The sequence below is a fragment of the Euprymna scolopes genome, chromosome 11 (genome assembly GCF_053919585.1).
Source record: "Euprymna scolopes isolate OS-2025 chromosome 11, ASM5391958v1, whole genome shotgun sequence".
NCBI classification, from domain to species: Eukaryota; Metazoa; Mollusca; class Cephalopoda; order Sepiida; family Sepiolidae; genus Euprymna; species Euprymna scolopes.
The window spans coordinates 96,078,686-96,106,202 of NC_136492.1; the positions used below are offsets into that span (position 1 = coordinate 96,078,686).

Sequence of the window (27,517 nt, forward strand, 5' to 3'; positions counted from 1 at the left end):
AAAAAACAATACAACTCGTTAAGCACGTAATTGCTACTGGAAATAAACGCAAAGTTTCTGTCTAGACTATTCATAATAAATCTATTTTTATCCTACTGATGAACTATGTGGAATAAAAGAGGTCTGGATCGAACCCGCATAAAGTTTATTTGGTAGGTCTTACGTTTTCCTCTCATCGATTTAACTAAATAATTGATTAAAGGCTGTATTTTTGAGATTCTTTTTCTATCAGAAATGAAAATTGGAAATAAATCTGAATGTTTATCATCGTATAGTGCTTAATCCTGAGTTATCAATTTAGTTGTTGGGTCATCAGTTTGCGGACGACTTGAACTCAAGCAGGCAATCCAGATGATCTCGATTTACGATTAAACTAATAATTGGAAATTTTTTAAAAAGTTCTGAACTGAAAATAAATACAGCAAGAATATTTAATTTCGATTGTGAGAGAGGAATGTGCCTAAATAAGACAAAACTTCTTTTTATAATATGCGTTTGTTCAAGTATTACGATGAACATGTGATGTAAACAACGCATAGATTAATTACTGATGTTACAATGTGTCAAGTAGTAAATAATTACGATTAACCAAACCGAAGTTATGACCGAAATATTCCAAGTCTAAGTTAAATGAGAACTCATGTTTGATTAACTTTGATTGATTAAGTGATAAAGACATGAGGTTATACATAAAAAAAAACTTCCACCGGAATATAATCTTTTGTAAGCTTTGCTCTAAATCCTTTTGGGATTTTTATTTATCCGCGTCCTTTGCCTCCAAGTGACGAACACATCTTTCCCGGGATTACTAAAGACTACTTTATCAATATGATGCTTTAATCTTAGCAGCGTATGTTTTTTTTTTAGATATTTTTCTAATTCCGTCTTTGTGAATTATTTTTTTATTATACAATTATTCTTGCATAACAAGATTGGTGTAAATCGTTTATTAAAGATATTAGTTTTGTTAATCAAAATTAAGATTTACTGATATATTTAAAATAGTTGCCAGCACACTTTTTGTTGGGAAATGAAGAAACTCTCAATTTGATCATTTAAATCTGATGATTTGTAGAAACACTAGTCATGTTCACAATACGCTTATTTGTTGCTACCGTGGTGTGGGAGATAACAATTACACAAGAGGAATTTAGAAAAACTTAGATTTTATTTAAAACATAATTTTTATGAAAACGTAATCTGTATTTATGCACTTTGAAAGGTCAAACGAAAGCCCCATGACATCTTTAGGTGTAGAAGGGTTCAAAGTAACAATACTTTGTAAACATATATTTGATGTTTCATTGTGAAACAATTCATTCTACACTTATACTCTTTAAATATATCTTCTTACATTATCTTTTTTATTGCTTTCTAACATTCCATGAAGTACAATCTATTTGGATCTTTCATTCTGGCTACCGAGGGAGCACCTGCTGATCAATTGCTTAATCGTTCAGCAGTTTTGATTCAAAATTCGTCGTTCATGTCAGCATCTCATTCCTTAACATATCGGTTTTTACACTTGAAACTGCATGCGAGCTACAATAGTGATTATAGTTCTAGATAAGACGAACATCCACTTATGTGGTGTTAAAATAAATGAATGAATACGAATATTTAAAACATTCAGTATAATGTTGCTACTCACCTTCCCGAACAGGATTGGGACTGCTGCTATGAATGACAGAGACCAAACGCTAAATATGACGACTTTGGCATGTACAAGCGTGCAGAGGTATTTTGCCTTTAAAGGATACCTTATTGCCACATATCTACAATATAAAGAAGCATAATAGTAAAGGTGAGATGTTGACAGGAGCGAAAAAAAGAATCGAAAGAGATTAAGAGCATTCAAATAAGAATCAAATACAAAGAAGATTTATTGAGTCAAGAAATATGATTAATCGATAAACCGGTTTGAACTACAAACAGTATACATCATAAAACAATTGTTAGAATAAATAAGAAAACTATATGTGTGATATATATTATATATGTGCAGTATATATATTGTATATATGAATTATATATATATATATATATATATATATATATATGTATTAAATATACATATATATATATGCAGGTATGTATATATATATATTCTATATAAAGTGGCGCTATATATATATGATAATTGCAACGTCTTGTCAGACGAGTGCAACTCCCTCAGACATTTAAAATCCATGAGCCCAAATACTTGAGGGAGTATCTATACAAAGATGATGTTACAGAGTCTTAGCTTTGTACGACAGCTAAGTCTCTCTCTCGGTTCAAAATGTTGAGATCCAGCAACAAGCAAGAGCAAGATAGCCAGCAACAAATTAAACTGCAGACCAGCTTAATGCGAGTAATGGTCTTCCGCTTTATGGTTTTTTTTTAAATCAGAGATTTGCTTCTCCTAGAAAGGTTGCCTTCACCACGGCTTACGGGAGCCCTCTCCACCTATATACACATATACACACAACAATAAACAATATACACATATACACACAACACAAATATACACGGTGCTAGTTGGCCGTTGACCCAGAAAAAGAGTTCATTCGCTATATTGTATATGTGTACATATATATATGTATATGTATATATACATATATATATTGTATATATATATATATATATATATATATATATATATATATATACAGTTGCGCTAAAAAGAAAGTTCGCACTTGTCATTTTCTCAAAAACCGAAAAATTAAACTCAATTGAATGTAACTCTTAAAACAGCTATACCTCATGTGATTCGCCTCATATGTCTCCATAATTTTCCATGTTCATAATTGATTTTAATTGAAATATTTTAGTGTTCACGCCAATTTAAAAATAAAAATCGAGAACGCAAATAGAAACCTAGCACAATTGAAAACTTGTTTTTTAAAGAACATTAACGCAACACAAATACAATAGGAACACAATGAACTAGTTAATATTTAGTAGCATTATCCTTCTGCAATTTGACAGCCTGCAATTTTTTGGACACGTTTGAATTAGTCTGCGGCAATACTCCGCTGAAGGGGCATCCCACTTCTCTTTAATTTTTGTCCAAAGTTTTTCCAGATTTGAAATTTTATAATTGCGTAGCTGTTGCATGATGTAATTCCGTACGTTTTCGGTAAGAGTGAGGTCTGGAGGTTACACTGCGTGTCAAATTATTAACGAGATAACATTTTTTTACCATTTTCAGAAACTTGCCCGTAGTTTCGTACTGTCCCGCGCGATGTAAACAACTTGCCATCGTAATTGCTGAATCCACGGTATTTGAGGTGTGTGAGATTATTAACAAGTCGGGTTGTTTCGTCAATGAAAAGGGGTTGTAAAGATGGTTTGAGTAATTCTGAAAACCGTACTATTACAGAACAGCTAGCAAATGGTAAAACGACCCTCGAAATATCGAAAATTATAGGAATATACTATAAAACTGTGAAGAAGTTTGTCAATAACCCTACAAAAGTACGTACGAGAACTGATAAAGGAAAATCTAGATTTGTTTCACAATGTTCTCTACTCCAAATTAAACGTGTAGTTGTTAAAAACCCTGTCCAGACAAGTCGAGAATTCTCTGAATAAGCCAGATTGAAGAATGTCTCAAAAAGTACTCGATGTGGCCTTCTGAAAGAAATGGCACAGTCTGTTAAGTCTGTGACAAAGTCTCCATTAAAGCAACATCACATACAAAACCGATTGAAATGGGCAGATGACAACATGAAAACGGATTTTTTCAAAGTTTTGTTCATGAATGAAGTGCGTGTCACTTTTGATGGCCCAGATGGTTGGAGCAACGGATGGGTCCTAGATGGACGACATCGTCATCAGTGTTTAAGGCTCCAACAAGGTGGTGGTGAGATAATGATTCTGGCTAGGATTATCGGAGGTAGATTAGTTGGCCCATGGATAGTCTCAAAAGGCTTAAAAGTGACGTCAAATGCTTACAGAGTTTTTTTTTCTGAAGGAGCACTTTGAACCATGGCTGAAGAAGCAAAAGTTTACGTTCAGAAGAACCGTTATTTCTATGCAGGATAATGCTCCCTCGTATGCAGCAAACAAGAGCAAAGAGTGGTTGCAACAACCGGGGTTCTCTGGGCTACGGAAGATGGAGTGGCCTGCGAATTCACCAGATGTAAACCCAATTGAGAACCTTTGGAGTATCATGAGGCGACTTCTCTATGCAAGTGGACACCAATTTATGAGTTGTGGGATGCTCTCCAAGAGGTACTACGAGTTGTGAGATGTTCTCCAGGAAGTATCGCGAGGAATAACTGTTGGCGAAAACATAAATCTGACTAATTCTGTGGACCGACCTCTTTTACAAGTCACTCATAAAAAGAATCGCATGTCCCCTACTAATTATGCCAATGAAGAAATTGCTATGTTGTTATTGTGCTCTAAGGATTTTTCCTATTCCATTTAATGTTTAAAATTATTTAAATTAATAAGTTATGGGTATATTGTGTGTTTCTCAACCTCGTTAATAACTTGACACACTGAAATCAACAGATATACATATATTCTGCCATAGTTTCGCTAATACTGCTTTAAATGCTTTTATTTTTTGACTGGTGTAGCTGAATAGTATTGTAAGCACTTTCTCAAAATTTCATGGATTTTTATTCACTCGTTCCTTAAATATTTAAAAAATGTTAACTCGTTAATAATTTGATGCGCAATGTATGTAGGCCAATCCAACCACGGAATATCATGCTCTTTCAGGAACCTCTTGACATTGTCAGCTGTGTGAATGTGAGCATTATCCTGCATGAAGACGGGATTATTATCCAAATTCCGTATAAAGTAGGGTAGAAAATTCTCCATCATTATAAATGTACTTCATTCAATTAATTCGACCTAGCAAGCGAATTATAGGTCCCGGACCGTTTGCACTAAAAGCGCCCCACATCAAAATTGAACCTCTACCATTTTGCAGCGTTAAAACTGTGCACCTAGGACTGAATTCTTCGCCCTTCCTTCAACAGACGTAATACCTAACATTATTACTTAGCCGATTGAACTTTCTCCGTTGCTAAAAATCACTTTCGACAAAGTCCAGATGACGCTTTCTGTTCTCTACTGAAATGATTGACTTGCGTCTTGCAACAAAGACTTGCAAATTGAATTCCTTCAGTCTGTTCTTAACTGTAGAAAGAGGACAATTTTTTGACAAGATAACACAGTTGTTGGATGCTGGCAGTCATTTCAAATCTGTTTCTGTCGCTGCTTATCTTGTCAGTATTTTCTTCCATGTAAGAAATAACTATAGGACGAGCAGATTAAAGGATATCACGAATACTGCCTGTGTTTTGGTGCTTTTGCACAGCTATTCGTACCGTCCGTTTTCTAATCATATTGCAATATGCGGCCGATTTATCGATTGCATAAACAAGAATGGTGAAGCTCCCAACGATTGTCAAGGGAAAGTTGAGAAATATGAACTAAATTTTACGTTGTATAACCTGGAGCAACAACAATTACGATTAAAGATGCTTTGTTGTATAAAGGTGATTATTTTAAGCTGATTTTAAGCTCATTTGTTGCTGCAGAGTTTGGTTTTGTATTCTCGATTTGAAGTTAATTCTTTAAATTGATTTGAAAACTGGGACACTTTAATTAAATGAAAAAATGAACAGTTAAAATTATAAAAGAATAAAATCTAACAAAATTAGGTAAGATATAGGTTGTTTAAGCAGTTACATTCAATGTAGCTTAAATTTTCGTTTTTTTTTTCAAAAAAGACAAGTGCGGACATTTTTTGCGCTATATATATATATATATATATATATATATATATATATATATATATATATATATATATAGTAAGTTACAAAATATACGTGGCGATTAAGCTACACTGAATATTCCGCGGTTCATTCACTCTATGACTCTTCAGGCTTATGCGCGAATTATGTGGTTGTTTATCGTTTTTATATGCCCCTCTTCTATTGAGATTTTAGTTAGCCAATCAGCTTTCTAGTATCTACCGCGCCCTTCCTATCAGCCAATGAGCATTTACCGAACAAATACCTATTTGACCTCTGGTTGACTTGTTCCTTTGTGTGTGCTCTATTTAGTTTCTTGATCTGTTTTAAAACTAGGTTAGTGTTTTTATGTTAGTTTATATATAAATATATATATATGTGCACATGCATATATGCATATATATACATATATATATATACATACATATATGTGTGATCGTTTATGTATATTCATGTTTATTTAATTTATTTATTTTTTTATTTCCTATTGTTTTTGTTAGTTTTAAAACTATTTTTTATGGCTATCCTAGAGTAAATGTTATCCTGTGAACACAGTTGTTTGCTATTTCTCTTCTACAGTTTAATAGATGTTGGGGTTCTTTAAAGTACAGGATAGCAAAGTTTTCATGAAGGCATAATCTACATGGGTCGTCTAGGTCCCTACACGTGGTAGATTGTCTTATTATTTTCCATTCGACCACCGGCGAATGTCCGCTTTCTTTAAGTTCCCAGTATTTATTCGCTAGTGTTGTTTTAATACGGTGTTTTTTATTGTTGAATGTACTTTTGTGCTCAGAGTATTGGGTGTTGAAATCTAAGGAAGTCATATCTACGTAATATTTCTTGTTATTCGGGTTTTCTTTCGCATATATTGTGGCCTGGTAAACCATGCTTTTGGTTAGACATTTATTTTGAAGTAAGCAAAGTGTGCGGTGTCTACAGTTGCATTTATCTTGTTCGTTATTAGTATTTTTATTTATGGTATGGTTGTTCCGGGGTTGGTTTATTATTATTATTATTATTATTATTATTATTATTATTATTATTATTATTATTATTATTATTATTATTATTATTATATCTGCTAGTGTTAGTTTTATTTTTGTTATGGTGTCTACTTTTTTATTGTTTATTTTGTTGTTGTTTACATTGTTTTTATTTAATATTTTGTTATTATGTGCTTTAATTATCATCTCTCAATTTTCGCAACAACTGTAGGATAACTTTAAGGTATTTTTATTGAAAATTTTGTGTAAGGGTTTGGTTGCAGGAAAGTGTTTTTCAATAAGATCTAGAAATTTCTTGCCAAGTTTTGTTTTAACGTTTGATTGTATGGGGCCATATACCAAATTATAGTTCTTTTTCTTCTATATTTAATTTTATTATAGTTATTGGCGTTTTGTTGCTTATATTTGATATCGATATGTTCGTGTCCACTATTTTTAGGGCTGTTTCGTAGATATTGGTTGACCTGTTAAATGCATTTTCATCACTTGAGTTATTACTGAGTCTACTTAAGATCGAGTTAGGAATCTGTTTTATAATTGATGGTGGGTGATTGGACTTAGGGTTTACGTATATTGGAGTAGAGTTATCTTTTAAGTAGGGTTAATATGTGTTTTGTATCTAAATTTAATGTGACGTCCAGGAAGTTTGTTATTTTTATATTAGCTGATACGTCTGCTTTTAGGCCTAATTTTCACATGTATGGTTTTCTTAAAGTTATATCCCTTGACTTTGTTGAAGTCTTTTATTATAGCTAGTCCGTCATCTCTATATAGGCCGATATCCGTAGAATCAAATATGCTTGTGAGGGTATATAGAATTATTAATCCCACAAAATCTGATACCTCTGCAGAATCCCGGGGCTCATCGCCAAATCAAACGAATTTTTCATTTTAGTTTATATCCATTGGTTATTGCTATTTATTAGAACTTATTTTCTACATTTTTAATGATGTTGATTTCTTCCGAGGATATATCAGTGTATGCCTCGGCAAATTCTGGGGCAATGTTAAAAAGTTCTTCGGATAACGAGGGATAAAATCTATGATGTCAAACTGTATAAATGTACATTTATCTTTGTTTTCTATATTTTTAAACCAGGGGATTGCTTCGGCAGTATTTGCCCACTGGTTTAATTATAGGTCTTATTTGATTTGTTTGTTTACTCTAAAGAGTATTGTTTTGCAAATTCTATCTATTTCTGGTTTAGTTGGGTTTATCAGGCGGGTGCTGGGATTATTATTGAAGTCCCATGTGTGGTCTTTAAGCAGAATGTATGCCTCTTTAGGTTTCAATTTTCCAACTTTATCGCTAATTTTTAATTCGCCGGTAATTTGTTTACTTTCAGTATTTATTATATCTATGTAGTCGCATTCGTTTGTGTCTAATTTTTGTAGTTTTTTGTAATGTTTTCTGTGATTAGTTTGTTATATTCTTGCTTATCTATTTTATAAAAGTTTCTAGTTTTATCTGCTTTTACAAAGATTTTATTAGAGTTGTTTATGTTTCTAACGATTTTGTGTAGTTTCTGTTGGAAATTGTTAGGTTGATTGTGGAATTATAAGTTTTTAATTACGTTTAAAAGGTCATTTTCAAAGTTTATGAAAAGGTCTACTGTTTTCGCATATTAAAGGGTTTTAAAACCATAGGATTTTTTTTTTTACGTTTTCATTTTTAAGGAAGAAATTTTCTCGCCATCGCATTCAGCGTATTAGTTCATCTGTTTTTTGGATTAATTTAATAATATCGCTATGCTTTCTAGGTGTGTGGATGTTTTTTAGCAGTGTTTCGAAATTAACTCTTTCCATATCTACATTTAATGTGGTGAAATAACTTCTTTTGAGAGTGCTCGACTGTTTCAGGAGCTAAGTATAACTACTTATTTTACTCACATAAAATTAATATACGAAAGTATAGATTTATGCGTAAACTTTAAGTATTTACTTCAAAAGTGCTCAATACGTAGGTAGAGCTAGTTAGTAATTTATAAAATATACACGGAGATTAAGCTACACTGAATATTCCGCGTTTCATTCACTCTATGACTCTTCAGGCTTATGCGCGAATTCTGTGGTTGTTTATCGTTTTTATATGCTCCTCTTCTATTGAGATTTTAGTTAGCCAATCAGCTTTCTAGTATCCACCGCGCCCTTCCTATCAGCCAATGAGAATGCATTTATCGGACAAATGCCTCTTTGGCCTCTGGTTGACCTGTTCCTTTGTGTGTGCTCTATTTAGTTTATTGATCTGTTTTAAAACTAGGTTAGTGTTTTTTATGTTAGTTTATATATAAATATATATATATATGTGTACATACATATACGCACATATATACATATATATATGCATACATATATGTGTGATCGTTTATGTATATTCATGTTTATTTAATTTATTTATTTGTTTATTTCCTATTGCTTTTGTTAGTTTTAAAACTATTTTTATCGCTATCCTAGAGTAAATGTTATCTTGTGAACACAGATGTTTGCTATTTCTCTTCTACAGTTTAATAGATGTTGGGGTTCTTTAAAGTACAGGAAAGCAAAGTTTTCATGAAGGCATAATCTACATGGGTCGTCTAGGTTCCTACACGTGGTAGCTTGTCTTATTATTTTCCATTCGACAACCGGCGAATGTTCGCTTTCTTTGAATATATATATATATATATATATATATATATATATATATATATAATAAATACAATAGTGTAAAAAAAGTCCGCACTTGTCGTTTATATATATATATATATATATATATATATATATATATATATGTATATATATGTATATATATGTATATGTATATATATAAGGATATAAATATAAGTATATACATAAGTATATATAAGCATATATATAAGCATATATATTAACTTTTTTAAAGGTTTGAACGACGCTAGGTCACGTTGTAAAAAGTGACCATTTTTAGTCGCGTGCAAGCGACTCGATAAGTCACTACAACGGTCGGTCAGTCGGTCGGTCGGTTAATCGGTTGGTCTGTCTGTCGCTCGGTCTGTCGGTATGTCCGTAACACTTCTGTGTTTGGCCTTTTTCGTTAAGATAAAAGGGCTGTTCTTAATAGATGCTTTTCTTAGCTTTTTAAGCTTTTCTTGGCTTTCGGGCCGACATACTGCAAGCAAAGACCCTATGCGGGGGCAACCCCGCAGATAAGACCTTGGTCAATGTAGGGGCAACCTCTCGGAGGCTGGTTAACGTTTCCCTTCCCCTTCCCCTTCACTCCTCACATTAAAAATCGGCCATGTACCTGATTTGCTCGGTGGGAGAGCAAATAAATATTATCTGTTCCAGCACATACTGCAAGCAAAGACCATACGTTGGGGCAATCCCACATATGAGACCTTGGTCAATGTAGGGGAAACCCTTCATACCAATTGTCACTATCCAGCTCCCCTACTCCCCGGTGAGTTGATCCCCATTTCCCATTCACTCCTCACATTAAAAATCGGCCTTGTGCCTAATTTGCTCGGTGGGGAAGCAAATAAATACCAACTCCACATATAAGACCTTGGTCAATGTAGGGACAACCCTCCATACCAATTGTCACTATCCAGCTCCACTACTCCACGGGGAGTTTGTCCCCATTTCCCCTTCACTCCTCACATTAAAAATCGGACTTGTGCCTAATTTGCTCGGTGGGGGAGCAAATAAATACCGCTTTTCTTAGCCTTTTGGCCAAGATCAAAGTGTAGTATCTGTCCGGCAGATACTGCAAGCAAAGACAATATGTGGGGGTAACTCCACATATAAGACCTTGGTCAATGCAGGAGTAACCCTTCATACCAATTGCCATTATCCAGCTCCCCTACTCCCCGGGGAGTTGGTCCCCATTTACCCTTCACTCCTCAAATTAAAAATCGGCCTTGTGCCTAATTTGCTCAGTGGGGGAGCAAATAAATACAGCTTTTCTTGGCCTTTTGGCCAAGATCAAAGTGTAGTATCTGTTCCGGACGATACTGCAAGCAAAGACTATATATCTGGGGGAAACCCTTCATACCAATTGTCACTATCCAGCTCCCCTACTCCCCGAGGAGCTGGTCCCCACTTCTCCTTCACTCCTCACATTAAAAATCGGCCTTGTGCCTAATATGCTCGGTGGGGAAACAAATAAATACAAACCCTATATATAAGACCTTGGTCAATGTAAGGGTAACCCTTCGACCAATTGTCACTATACATCTCCCCTACTCCCCAGGGAGTTGGTCCTCATTTCCCTTCACTCCTCACATTAAAAATCGGCCTTGCTCCCAATTTGCTCGGTGGGGAAGCAAATAAATACCTTTGTCTTGGCCTATTGGCCAAGATCAAAGTGTATTATCTGTTCTTACTACATGCTGTACTTATTGTGATATAAAGTGGGGGATCACTTTTCTGTATTAATTTAATGTAAAATGATCACCCACTTAACAACCAGTCAATCTCAAAGCCATTCAAGTCATTCTCCAGATCATTCAAGTTGTTTTTGAAGGAGTCCAGTTATTTTTTGAGCATTCAAGTCATTCTTAAGGTCATTCAACTCATCCTTAAGTTCATTCAAGTCATTCTAAGTCATTTACTTTTTATTTATTTAAGTCATTCCAGCCCATTTTTTGGTCATTTTTGTTTATCTTTAAGAATTTCATGTCAATCCTACAATGACGCATTCATTCATTACACGAGAGCACGCGTCTAATGGCTATCGGCTTTATTAATTTATGACATTGAATAAATTTGAAAGAAAATATGTTTCACAGGGAATTAAACACACTTGCTATTGTATAAGTATTATAATAAATCCTGGACAACACCGATTAAATGTTATAAACAAACAAAATATAGCAGATAATATATGGGATGATGAATTTTGCTCACACGGAAAATTGTGCCTGTGCCTGACTAACTCTGCCCTCAGGGGGATGCAGGTAAATGATGACATTATTTTAAATTATTTTTCACTAGCGCATACCCCCCTTCCCGCGGGAATCGGCGTGAAAATAAGGAAACATGACGTATTTTGGAGAAGTTTTTCAAAAAACAACTTATGAATTATATTGGCGTGCTTATAGTTCACATGACCAAAAAAACACACTAAATTAAGTGTAAGAAACGGATAACACAACAATCTATATAATTATAAAACTCTAATGACCTAATAACGGATGTTGTAACCCAACATCCGGTTTACGACTTCCGGTTGTGCGTGCGTACATAAACATGAACCCATAACAGTGTAAACAAATAAACACAAATCGCTAGACCGGTTTTGTTCGAACAAACGGACGTCCTCAGTAAAGCGAATAATTCTGGAGTCCATCCGGGGTCCATCCTGGACCCAACTCTCTTCCTGATCTACATGAATGATCTCCCAAAACACATGCATAAATCATTCGTTGACATCTATGCTGATGACAGGACCATCTATGGCAACACATCAAAGGCCGTAACTGACAATGTTCTCTCAGATTCTCTTTCCTCTGATCTTGAGCGCGTCGTACAATGGGGTAAGAGGTGGCTGGTTACCTTTAATGCATCTAAAACCAAGCTCCTATCTTTACATAATAAACGCTCTGATCCCATCTGGCATCAATTGAAATGGATGGTTCTCGTCTAGGGGAGGCCCCATGTTTTGATAAGCTTCTGGGTTTGACCTTTACTCCTGATCTGAAATGGAACACATACATCAAGTCTGGGGCCAAGGTCGCTGGGAAAATAGTGGGATCCTTCTACCGCTCCAGAAGATATCTCACTACTGATGCAATTCTCTATCTATGTAAAAGACAAGTGCACCCAAGGATGGAATACTGTTGCCACATCTGGGAAGGAGCAGCTAAAAACAGCCTATCCTGCATTGACAGAGTACAAAATAGACTTTGTGGCTTAGTGGGGGATGCCCTTTTCTCTTCCCTGCAACCCCTCTCCCACAGAAGAGACGTTACGAGCCTATCTTTGTTTTATCCTTATTTCCATGGCAAGTGCTCGTCTGAGAGCCAATCTCTCGTCCCTCCCCCTCGCCAATCTTTCTCGAAAAACACCCGTCTAGCTCAAATTACTGTCAATAATTTCCCCCACTCTTTATCTGTGCCTTAATCAAAATGTAGATTCTATGAACAAAGCTTCTTTCTTAGAACTCTCCTGTAGAACTCTCTGCTGCTTGCCTGTTTCCCTCCAGACTTCAACTTGGACGTCTTCAAGTTAAACATAAACAAATGCCTGATGAACCGCCCCCTTAAGTAATGACAATTTATCAAATTTCCAATATTAACTATTACTACGACACTATTGATTACTGTACACACAATAACCATTATCCCCGAGTGACTTCTGGGCCTTGATAAATGGTTACCTCCATGTAAAAAAAAATTAATTTATTGAATGAAAAACTTCCAGATATGGGAAGCAAACGCAAAACGTGATTACAAATAATACATATAATCATCGACCTGTTTCCTATATACTAAATAATCAACGTGAAAATAAAACGTACTGTTTTACTGTGTACGTTTTCAACATCCCAATGTTTTTTTTTGTGTGTTTAAATTATCCAAATAAACGATTGTTAATACTTTCTGCTTTTTTTTTACATCGTTCATTTCTGTATTACATTAATTTTTTTTTTCAATCATGCGGGCATTCTCAGCTATTTTTACTGAAACAAACGTTGTAATGATTTATTTTTAATTATTTTTCTTTGTTGCGGGGGGGGGGGGGTCTTTCCAGTGCTCAATATCCGGAGAATAGTTTCTTCTCCTTGTAGCCCTTCTGTCGAAATATCTGGTGAAGAGGGTATCAGGTACTAATTTTGTAGGACGATTACATTTGCATGCTTTCATCCGTTCTTTTATTTTTGTTGTGGGGGTATCCGCATTGCCCATAGTGAAAATGATTAGTATACCGGTGTGTTTCAAAAGGAGCTTCATATCAACCAGGACAACGCCTGGTACCCATGCTAGTATATATATATATATATATATATATATATATATATATATATACATATATATATGTGTGTGTGTGAGTGTGTATGTATATATATGTGTGTGTGTATATATATATATATATATATATATATATTTATATATATATATATATATATATATTACTAGCAACGCAACCCGGCGTTGCTCGAGATCGTATAATACAATGCAGAAAATTTTGAACATACTTGTTATTCTTAGAATAGAGGATGTGTTTATGTCTGTTTTCTATTGGGCGAGTAGACCGGAAGTATACAAGGAGTCAGTTGAGAATCACAGAAAATGAAATATCAGCTAGGTTAAAATTGACATATCTGAGGCGAGGATTGCTGGATCGTAGAAATTCATAAAACTCCATCTGATGTTATATGACTCGAAGAGGGAGTAGGAATAGAATAGGGCGCACAAAACGTTGGTTGGTAAAATTATAAAACCTGATAAAATATAATTAATTACTGATTTCGATCATTCTCTCTCGATCCCTTCGTCCAGAAGTAACCAATGATTTAGAACAAAGATCCAGTTGAATAAATGTATTATCCTCTATCAGCCGTTGTCTTGCTTTAATACTTCTTGGCGAAAGATCTTATTTTTAGGTTGCTTTTCATCGGCCACAAAGCATCACACAGAAATAAGTGCAAGGAAAACCTGTAGCAACCAAGGTAAGAAATATAATTTAATATATTTGTAATAATTACGTTCACTTGATTGTGTGTACGACACTAAGTTTCAAAAACAACACGTGAAGAGAATCAATAGGTTATTTTACTTCTTTAAAATAAATACTAAGGTTTTTTTATGTAAGATTTTTGTTTATTGTGACACAGACATAGGCGTCTGTTATTCCGTTTCCATATTCGTTAAAAGTGGCAACATGTTAATTCAGATAATAACAATCGTTATTTATCCGCGAAAGATAAATAAACCTAACATAAATCATTTATGGCAATCCATCAAAGAACCATTCACAAAAACTGTATTTACTTAACACAGGAAACAGAAAATGTTATGTAAAGCAGTTTTATTCTGTAGACTTATTTATGCCGATTTTACTGTCTGTGAATTTATCTAAAATCAGATGATACATCACCATCTGTTTGTATTTTATTACATGTCCCTATCTCTTTCAATGTAAGAACGTATTTGTTCAATTTCTTCTCATATATATATATATATATATATATATATATATATATATACATATATATATATACATATATATGCAAAAATATATATGCATATATATAAGGATATATACATATATATACATATATATGTATATATACATATATATACATACATATATACATATATATACATACATATATATAAAAGTGAGCGTGTCTGTCTGTCTGTGTGTCTGTGTGTCTGTCTGTCTGTGTACATTTCCCTACGCAATAACTCTGTCAATTTTTAGTCTATAGACTCGAAATTTGAAATACCGGGTACTGAGATTTGGGAAAATCGATGTGACGGGTGTCAGCCAGAAATTTGGCTGTTAAGGGGTCAAATTTCTACGATTTGACCTTTAAGAACTCTACCAAACTCCTTCGACAATTTTGGGTCTAGACACTTGAAATTTTAGATATAGGTTCCTTGAACCTGGATCTAACTTAATAAAGTGATTCGAGCCCGAAACTATAAATTTTAAGGGGTCATAATAGGGGTCAAAGTTTTAAAAATAAACCATTTTTTTTGTTTTTTTGCTTTTTTTGCACAGCATACACCTCCAAACACCCGATCAACGCCGGGCACCCCTGCTAGTACATATATATAAATATATATGTATATATATATATATATATATATATATATATATATATGCATATATATATATATATTATCAATTAATGTCTGTTCATCAACGATTTTCCCAAGGTTTTTTATATATAATTTCATAACACAAAAATACATACTAAAATCTACCTTAATTCCCGAATTGAGATATATTTGACGGATATTATACTTTATGATACATCAAGCACCTTTACGCTTTGTTGTAAGAGATTTCTATTTAAAAAAAAGTAATTTATAATTACCTGAAATATTCATCAACCAATTTTTTCTCTTAGCTTTCTATGTATTTTTTTTACAAAGGAATCACCACTTATTAAGGCCCTGAGGCCATTCGAGGATAAGGGTTAAAGAGTGTACAATGCTCAAAAGGACAATATCATAGTAATCGTAAGAAGTGTAAATTTGGTAAATTGGATTACTTAAGGGGAACGACTCATCAAGAACTTGTTTACATTGGACTTGAAGACGGTCATATTGTAGTCAGCTTGAAAGCAGGTAAACGGAAGAGAGTTCCACATGTGTACAGTTCTAAGAAAGAAGCTTTGTTCATGGAATCTTACGTTTAGGTTTAGGCACAGATAAAAGTGGGGGGAATTATTGATAGTGTTTACAGACAAACAAGATTTCGCCCCCTCTCACTCGATGCGCATATATCTACTCTCTAATATTATTATTTCTTAATCATATACAGAAAAAGTGAAGCTCTTTTTCCCTGCATCATTATTTTTCATATCTGTGTGTGCGTACAACCAACTTGTATGTAAAATAAATGGCAAAATAATAAGCCTTTCACGAATAATGACAAAAACAATACTTGTATACTACAACAACTGATACTATTACTACTACTACTAATAATAATAATAATAATAATAATAATAATAATGATAATAATAATAATAATAATAATAATAATAATAATAATAATAATAATAATAATAATAATAATAAGACTATGGATTTAAGAGAAACCCGTCTTCTGTCTTAGTACGAACAATGTTCGTTTTGAACAAAAACTCTCCTTCTTATCCTTTATGATTTATGTTTAACTACAGGTTTTTGAAAGAAAAACTGATCCAATTTTATCTTGCTACCGTTTGCTTACTGAGCTTCTAAAGTTTTATTAGCGCCAAGTGTGTGCTTTAGAATCTGGCACATTTCCTGCTGAATATGATCCAATATAGTCGATAATAGAAGCCAACTTTCCACATTTCCTTCCATTATTTAACAGCAAATGAATCTTCTCTGAATTTAGACACATTTTGTTTAACCTACCATTGATGGCTTCCAACGTCTCAACGGATTGTTAATAAGTCATTGTCTGCTCTCGGCTTTTCCGACTTGTCAGATTGGAATTTACTTCGGAGCAAAATTGGTTAATACACCGATCATAATTCAAACAAGAACGAGGTATGCACAACCAGCGTTTACAATATATATATATATATATATATATATATTAAGTAATGTGATTTATAATTTAAAAGTTTTAAAATTTAAATATATATATATATATATATATATATATATATATATATATATATATGCGACGGAAATGTTGTTTACACACACACACACACACACACATATATATATATATATATATATATATATATATATATATATATATATATATATATATATATATAACGGAAATGTAGAATGCTCCAATTTGGTGATTAACGCGCCATTTTATGTGAACAGACCGAATAATAATTATTAATTACTTCCTTAATTATATGTCAGCTGCTATAATTTCAGCTGTTGTTTTAAACGAAAGTGTACATTAATTTATTTCCATAGGCTCGTTTAACTGAATTAAGTTTGATTATATATATATATATATATATATATATATATATATATATATATATTTATATATATATATATTTATATATATGCATATATACACATATATATATACATACATATATATACATACATATATACATACATATATATACATACATATACATACATATATATATACAAATATACATACGTATATATACATATATATATGTATACAAATATATATATATGCATACATACATTTATATATATGTATACATACATATATATATATATGTATACATACATATAGAGAGAGAAAATAAAAATGAACAAACCGTATTATGTGTTCATCAACGTTTCGTCTTTATTTCGAAATAAAGACGAAACGTTGATGAACACATAATACGGTTTGTTCCTTTTTATTTTCTCTATTTTGTCGGAATACTATTTCCATTATTTTCATCATACATATATATATATATATATATATGTATACATACATATATATATATTTATACATATATATATATATTTATTTATACATATATATGTGTATACACACATATATAGGTGTATACATATATATGTATACACATATATATATATTTATACATATATATATATATGCATACATACATATATATATATATAAATAAATATATATGCATATATATATATATATATATATATATATATATTAAATGAAAAACATCTGACAATAACTAAGCAGTCAATTATTCCGTAAGTATCTCCAAAATATAATGTTCAGTTTTTAACGTGAAAAAATATTTTTGGATAATAAAATGTAATTATTGTTCTGTTTGACAGTTTTCACGACTTGATCGCAGGAACAATTGCTTGTATATCGATGAACATATTTGGAAAGATATTACGTTCCTCAACAATACCGTTTTGTTTAAGTTACTTTTATCTCGCGACGATTACATAATTTTTTAATATAAAACGGAGTCTTCGAAAACATTATATATTCCTGTATCACTACAGTCTCACTATATAAAATTCATTTTGTGTGTGTGAGTTTCTTCCCCGTCTGTTCTGAAATGACTGATCCTATCTCGTGCGAATTTCACACAAATGTAACTGATGGGTATGGTAGTGTTCTTAGACATCTGCTGTACAGAAGTTCATCCGATAAATAGCGAAAATTAAAAAATCAGATCTTAAAAATAGTATTTTTTATAAAATCAAAATAATGATGTTTAAAGGGGGATAATTTACGTTACACCAACCAAAAGGGATAATAAAATCTCATTAAATCATTTCTTCTTACAGAAACAGAATTATTGACATCTGGAAATATAGGTTAGCTGTAGGTCATTCGACTACAGATCGAATGACTCCCAGTTCAAGCCCGGGTGCTGCTCACCATTTTATTTCAATTTTTTTCATTAATGAATTCAATTTACGATAAAAAAGAGGTACCAGTTAAAATCGCCGCCATTTCTTCGTTTGAATATTTTTAAAATCTAAACATTAATCAGAAAGTACGTTTCTTGGGAATTCCTTTTTTTTTTCTTTTTCTTTTGTGAAACCGTAAAAATTACTTCTCGTAATATATAATATTCAATAAGGATTGATTCTGTAATAATACATACGCAATCTGCTTAAAGGAAAATATCATGTTTAAGCGTATATATATATATATATATATATATATATATATATATATATATATATATATATATATATATATATACTAGCTCGATGTCCGGCGTTACCCAGTCTTACCAAATTGGTTGAAGGGAAAATTATTCCCAACTCGCATTTAGGTAAAAAATGCACTTTCGTAAAAAATTGAATTCATTCAAAACGAATCGCAAAAACAAAAGCAAATAACATCTGATTAAATCGCGATATATCCAAACAGTCGTCCGGGATGGACGAGTGGTACGAGTTTAGGCTCTTTACCGTGGGTCCTGATTTCGAATCTCGCTAGATGCGTCCACTCTGGTGAGTTGTGGACGATCAAACACGTGTCCGTGGATGATGTTATTTCAAGAACAATATATATATATATATATATATGTATATTTATATATAGTGATTTTGTATAAAATTTAAGAACAATTTTTGAAGAACAGAAATTTATTGTTTTAAAAATGTATACTGTTCAGAGTTGCTGTTATTTCAGAATCATAGCAACAAGTTTTCGTCTTCCCTCTATCAAAGCCAGAGGTTTGGAGAATATATATATATATATATATATATATATATATATATATATATATATATATATATGTATGTATGTATGTGTGTGTGTGTGTGTGTGTGTGGTTTTGGCAGGATACAAATTTTCAATATTGCGATTACGAATGGCAAAACTTATTTGATATTCATTATTAAAGAAGAAAAGTTTTCCTACCGCCTTTGCCCTCACTCCTAAAGAAATGTATCTAGGTGTTTCATTTATAATTAAAAAAGAAAGAATAACTAGGTAAAGTATACGACTTAAAAAAGCAAAAAACAGCGTTTGTCGGTTAGTGAAATTTCTGATTCTGCTCGATTTGTGTTGATAGATTCTATTTTCGAATCTTTATACGTTCGATCCACGCAGTCGTCACTGCAGCTACATTTAAATTGGTGAATTACATTATTATAATGATGAGAGGTAGGACGTCTTTTCGAGGGAATGTCATCAATGGCTTCATTTATGGTAATAGGATCGAACTTGATATCACAGCACTGGGAAAATCCAGCAGTTAATGTTAATGACTTCACCAATGCCAGCTTATTCTCGTTTTATTGAAACCACATGGATTATTATTTGTGGAGACGTTCAGCAAATTAGCTGTACTCGGCATTTGTATTCGAATTTTAAGAAATTTGCAAAAATTATGGTCAAAATTTGACGGTCATTCTTTCCTTTTTAAGTGTTGAATTTTTCTCAAACATAATCCCAATACATGTATATATATATATATATATATATATATATATATATATATATATATATATATAGAGAGAGAGAGAGAGAGAGACAGACAGACAGACAGACAGACAGACAGACAGAGGGAGAAATACAGAGACAGAGAAAGGGAGAGATACTATTATATAAAAGGAACTGTGTCTGTGGGTACGTGTGTGTAAGAGAGTTTGTTTCCTATGGACTCCAAAACGAATGGACAGATTTTGTTTTTCACCCGAAGGTACTTGATGTGTTCTCACGTAGGTCTTGTATCGGAATGCGTCTGATGAGTATCGAAAATCGATAATCGAAAAAGTCCGATTAAATATGAAAGTCTGATTTTGAACAAAATTAACACTATACAACCTAACATTATAAGTGCATTCGAGAAGTTTTATAATCACAAAAACAGAAAGACCCAGCCTAAATAATCAACTGAAGATTCTTTGATAGGACAGGGGCGCGTTCGAAATGAATATTTCTGTTTAGAGCACAACACCTTACTTTTGCATTTTAAACTAAGTGAAGCCATTATTTACAGATAATTTTATAAAATGAACAGTAGATTTTCTACAGTGCAATGTAAAGTACAATATATAGTGGAGTGAGTCACTGTTGAGGAGACAATTGAAGGTTCGTCACGGTTCACCAAGGATGGCCCATATCTCGACAGGCAATCAATCGATTTTATTTTTAAAAAATGGGCAATAAAAGTATGGAAGGGTAAATCATTGTGTTGATCCTTATTCAGTCCCGATATACGTTGTGTCTTTCCTGAGTATATAGAGTGTGAAAAATATATATCTCTGGTAAGTAGACATCTATATTTACATACTATTCTTAATTTTTACTCACTGATAAAGCACAGTTACAGTAAATACTAAAACACGCATATATTTTTTCATAAACATCGTTAAAATAAGTTATAGTTTAAAGTGGTCTTAGGAGGCCATAATCCCCGGTATTACCTTGATATTAGAGAGAAACTGAAGCAAAATGCGACCAAGTCTATTCACGGCTGTTTTGTACACTTCAACAATGTCCACTGGAGAGGAAGTCTCGCATTGAACTGATCTTGTTTCACATCTTGCTTTCGTCGAGTGCATATAAATAAATGGCTTTTATTTAGGCTATTATTTTCCGTAGAATCATTTCAATATTATGATTCTAGGACCTGGTTCGTAAGTGACGCGACCCATTTTATGAAGTTTACAAAACGGCCTGCGCACGGATGACCTTCTTCATCGGGAAGGGTAGTTTATTAACGCTTTCTTCCTGATTCAATCTATTACCTAACCCGATAAAATTCAAATGGTAATATTTTCTAGTATATATATATATATATATATATATATATATATATATATATATATATATATATATATATATTGAAGTGGTGAGAATTAAGTAGGCAGATAGCATTTTTGGCAGTACTAAAGAATTCGACGTTTCCTGCTTTTGAAATCAGGAAATACAAGCTACATTTAGTCTTATAATGGCCTCTTGTTTTTACCAAGGAATGCTCGTTGAATAGAAAAGTGTGATGAAAATGTTCATTCCTAGTGAAGAAATATGACGAACCTATTTACCATGAACAGTAAGCAATATTTAGATGATGTTTAGACTAAATATGATTCTGTTGCTTTGTGAAGCTTTTTGCACATAGTATGCAAACGCCTGGATAGGAGAAAACTGTTTTGCTTCTTAATTATATTTTCTTTTGAGGAAATACATATTTCGAAAATGTGAAATATGTGCCCATTTGAAAGAGAACACATTAAATATCATGTTTTGTTGAAACTTATGCAAGGATAGATAAGCTCTGTGTTATTTAAGCGTTCTTGATAAGGTGCATACACGTATATGTAATTTAATTAACCGTATCTTTTCTTCTCTGCAACTTTTCTCTCAGAGAACTAGTCTATCATGACATGTGTTCACATTCAGAATTGCCTGATCTATTTCCTGCTTCTTTTGTTCCAGATTGACTGATTCGTTAGTCTAGTGGTCTCCATCAATTCATTGTTTTGAAACTTCAATGTTTCTAGTAGCTTTTTTTTCTAAGAACTGTAGCTTATGGAACTTTCTTCCTGTAACTGTTTTCCTTCTATGTATAATCTTACTTATTTCAAGATTCGATCAACAATCAGTTTTTGTTCTTCTTAGTTCTTTACATCGAGTGATTCCATTAATCGATCAGTTCTCTGGATCGATTTCCTATTATAAAATTACTTTATATTCGTCTAACAGTTCATTCCGGCTTTTTTCGGGCCCTATGTACTTGTCATAACTTGCCCTATGTGTGCACCCCTTTTATGTAAGTTTTCAAATGTTTAGAACAAAAATTGTCCGAGTAATTTGTTAAAGACCACAAGATATGTCTTTTTAAATTTGACCCCAATTTTGACCCCTTAACACTTATTGTTTTGGTCTCAAATCAACATAAAACGTTTGACCCATGTCCACGTTACCTACATCTAAAATTTCAAGCCTTTAGACTCAAAATTGGGGGAGGAGTTCTGTAGAATCTGCAAAGATAAATTCTTGATCTTTGACCTTTTGGCAGTAAAAATTTCAACTTTGACCTTTTGCCAGTACAATGTTCAGCCTCAAACTGATTAGAATGCTTGCCACATGTTTTAATACCCGTTATGTAAAATTTCAAATGTTTACACCAAAAATTGGTTGAATAGTTTGCTAGAGACCGCAAAGGTCAAATCTTTTGAACTTTGATCCCTTGATAGACAAATTTTCGACCCAAACTGATTAAAAAGCTTACCATCTGTCTGAATACACTTTATGTAAAATTTCAAATGTTTAGATCAAAAATTGGCTGAGTAATTTGGTAGAGACCGCAGAGGTAATATTTTTTATTTAACCCTAATTGTGACCCCTTAACATTTATTACATTGGTCTCAAATCAAATTACATATTTTGACCTATAGTCAAGTAATCTACATTTTAAATTCCAAATGTTTAGACCCAAAATTGGCGGAGTAATTTTCTAGAGTTTTCAAAAGTCAAATCGTTGAACTTTGACCCCTGGACAGAACAAATTTCTGGCCGAAAACAGAGTGACAAGATTTCCCCAAATCTCAATACCCCTTATGTCAAATCTCGAGCCTGTAGACCGAAAATTGACAGAGTACTTTTGTAGGGAAATGTACACATACAGACAGACACACAGACAATTTCAACTTTATAGATATATAGATTTGAGTACCACAATAAAAACTAATAATATAAATAGTTGATATTTAAAATCTAAAAGCAAGAAGGGAATATACATACAATAAATAAAGTTGATTATATACTTATGTTACACATGTAGCGTGGCCGTTACACTTCAACCACTCAAAATACGTTGTCTGGTACCATCGCAAGAACAAACAAACAAGGAACGATCATAAAATACGAATTAGCATTTATTCCAATAATTTCTGACAACTCATATCACTAACCCTGCAGCATCTTCTTTTTCATCGCTGCACAAAAATCAAAACACTTCCGGTCGCTTCTTTTGCTCGACCACGTGATTTCGTTTTTTCCTGCCTTTTTTTTTTCTCTCTCTCTCTATTGACATTATCGCGGATGTGTCTGCTCGCGTCAACCTGCATCAAACACCTCTTCTCTTTCTGCCTTTTCTCACCACGGGGTTTATTTTTCTTTTTCTTTTCTCTCCCTCTTCTTCTCGTGACGTCAGTGCGTGCACACTTGCCAATTTGCACACGTGCTTTAAATGTGGTTGTTGTTGCTACTACTTTTCTCGTTCGTCAACACTCTGTTACACTAAAAGCTCACCGCTTCTTTTAACACACGATTTGGTTGTTATATTCATAATGTTTCGGCCGATGTAATCGCTTAACTTCATAGGACGTAGCATCTCTAAAATAGGAACCTTGTAGTCGAACTTTTTCTGTTTACTCTATAAATAATCCAATTTACAATGTTATAATCTGCCATAATTTAATAGACGTGTTTTTTTTCTTTTTCTTTAGTGAGAATGCGAATTTCAACCTCTCGAAAACTATTTAAAAAGAAGTTATTATTCATATAAACCCTATATACATAGTGGTAATATATTAAATTGTAGTATGTGTTTTGAGAAGCTCAAACAAAATCTTGTTTGATTGTCGTTTATATTAAAAAAAAATCCCACCGTTTTCCTCTTGTATTCTCCTTTGCACTGGAACAACAAGAATATAGAAGTAATTTCTCCAGACTATCATTTCATGGAATGCCCACCCCCATTCTTTATCTGCCTTCTGTATGGAAACAATTGTATGAACAAGACCTCACGTTACTTTAATTGTTCTCAAATCAAAATTCAGGAAGAGTCCGTGAATTTCTACTGTTCTCATCTCGCATTTTCATCTTGAGCAACCGATTCTCGTTTAATTAGAATCAGTTTTATGTTGCAGTTTTCAGCTCAACCTCCACCATAGGCTATACGAACTAAAGCAAAAATAAGAATTCGTGGTTGAAGTAACGGGGACACTCTATCACGGTAAATTAGGTTCAGTTCAAAATTTCGAAGAGATTCCTTGTTTTGACATAAAGATGCTTAGATTGGAAAATATACATTTGAAGAAGATTGAAGATTGAACGGGCTCAAAACTTATGAGAGTAATATCCAAGATGAGAATACTCGTAAAAATAATAAAAATAAAACAAATTATCCATCCTCATTTAAGAATTTCTTAAACATAAACATTTGATAATCGTTTTCTTTTTCGTATTTCTTTGGAATTTCGCCAAAATGTGTGAACTCGAAAAAAATGTTGTTTTTAATGTCCAAATGATTGAACTTTGCGAAGAATTACATAGATAATAAAAGTTCATCTTTTTTAACATATTGACATTGCAATTCCTTACCTTTCTATACTCATCATAGTCAGGGTCATTACAGAACATATCATTGAAACGTTCTGTACATAATGAACCAGCTTACACATCACTTCGCCCATCGTCCAAGAAAATGCAAAGAAAGCAATCCCCTGTAATGAGAAGAGCATTTCACAATAGAAAATATAAATTCATTTATACATTTTACAATTATATAAACACACATGTGCGCACTCACACACACAATATATATACATATAAGTTATGAAAATATATATGGCAATTAAACGACACAGATACTCTCGCGTAGCATCTGCGTAAGGAATGGTCAAGATCAATATGGAATTCATATTACTTGGTATTTTTATTTAAACGCGTGGTGTTCAATCTAGTTTGATAAATGTTGCTTAAATGACTATCAGGTTCATTGCCATGCCCGTCCACGAGTTAATTAACCATTATAAAAATATCGACATCGTCGGTTTCAAATCGCACTGCAAATGTTTGTTTTTTTCTGACTGAATAGTTTCTCCTTAAGGGCTCAGTGCGGTATATTTTCTGGTATAATATGAAAGCCATTAGCTGAAATTAAACTTCTTGTCAGTTAATAAATATTCAGTTTTAACATGCTTAATGTGACATCAGCGAATAGTTGTCGGCCAGGTAAAGAATAGTGTAAGTATATTCGTTGTATTTGCAGGTTTGTAGGAGGCAATTTACATAGTAGACTATGAGGACACTGCTTTACAATGCGTTTTCCGCAATCGTTACCAATATTAGCACTGAACAGGATAAATGTCGCTTAATCTCGATGATCGTATAGACCAGTGTGTAAACATTATGACAAAGACACACTTTGCTCATAAAAATTTGATTTTATAGTTAGAATTTTTGCCTTTCAAACAAAATCAGGAGAATATATATATATATATATATATATATATATATATATACATATATATATATATATATATGATTTTCAGAATGTGAGAGATTGTATATAATAAATTTCACAGTCAAACAACGTCGCAGCTCACAAGAGCCATGACAGTCAACGAATCGGAAGTCCAAGACTCATGGCTCTTGTGAGCTGCGACGTTGTTTGGCTGTGAAATTTATCTATATATATATATCTATATATATATATATATATATATATATATATATATACACTCGAGGGTAATAATAAGTGGTATAAAATGGTAGTATATAATAATGAGTATTAAAATTATACTAATTTAAATATTATGAAAAAGTAACAGTATTAAATTAAATGGGATTGAATTATCGATGTTTGTAATATTTTAATAATTTGTACTATATAAAAGTGCTGTTTATCCATACGTCCGTTACAAGACGACAAATAAATACTCTCATGGTTAATATGCTTAAATTTATGTGATTTTCGTAATAAATATTTTCTAATAATGAATTCTTTTAGCTATTTACGGCGTAGCATAACTGTATAAATATTTTAGGAATAGCTCAAGAAAATATAGCTACAATAGTTAGGATTTTAAAATAATATATAAATAGATTGGCATTTTACAAAAAAAGTTTTAGTGTAAATTCGATCCGCATTCTTTATAAGGAAGAACCGACGATTAATGCTCAGTCAACCATGTTGATTTACATGTTGATTAACAAAAATATTAAACCTCGTTTGAATATGTAGATGTTATATGTGTGTATACCGTTAGACACCAAACCCTCATTTAACTAAAAAAAAAATAAATAAATAAATAAATAACTACTTTATAAAATAAACCTCTTCTTCATAAATAAACATCAATCTGAAATATTGTAATTTTTAAATGTGGGCCAGCCCATATTCTTCTTCATAAAAAACAACATACGTTAAAAGAAACTAATATTTTTTATGTATTAATTAAATGGCATCTACTACCTATTTTGATTTTTAAAAAAATCGGAGGAATTTCCACCTATCTGCATAAAATAAATTAAAAGAAACAGCCGACATTATGACTACCTACGCCATATAGCCATTACCAGTTAATTAATCAATGTGTGTACACTGTAAAAGCATATATATATATATATATATATATATATATATATATATATATATATATATATATATATAAGTGAAATTGTCTCTGAGTGTGGGTGTGAACATTTCCCTAGCAAATCACTCTGTCAATTTTCAGTCTACAAACTCGAGATTTGACATAAGGGGTTTTGAATCGGTTTTTGGCCAGAAATTTGGCTCTCAAGGGGGCAAAGCTCAACGATTTGACCTTTGAAAACTTTACCAACACCCTTCGCCAATTTTGGGTCTAAACACTTGAAATTTTAGATGCAGGTTTCCTGGATATGAGTCAAACTTTTTAATACATATATACATATGCACATATAATTATGGACAGTACAAAGGGCCCGAGTAAATCCGGGCTGAATTGA

The 27,517-nt window shown here is 32.6% G+C and overlaps 1 protein-coding gene and 2 pseudogenes across 1 annotated transcript in view; 2 read left to right on the top strand and 1 right to left on the bottom strand.

Moving 5' to 3' along the window:
• The window catches only part of LOC145287973 (allatostatin-A receptor-like), a 158,295-nt gene that overhangs the window by 58,688 nt on the left and 72,090 nt on the right, over positions 1-27,517 (bottom strand). The window contains exons 3-4 of the mRNA XM_080135949.1: positions 25,127-25,248; positions 1,652-1,775 (exon numbers count right to left, since the gene is read on the bottom strand). Coding sequence (XP_079992075.1) covers positions 1,652-1,775; positions 25,127-25,248 — 246 coding nt within the window. The remainder of the gene's footprint in view (positions 1-1,651; positions 1,776-25,126; positions 25,249-27,517) is intronic.
• LOC145288474 (U2 spliceosomal RNA) lies at positions 10,683-10,774 on the top strand (annotated as a pseudogene).
• On the top strand, positions 11,059-11,185 carry LOC145288397 (U2 spliceosomal RNA; annotated as a pseudogene).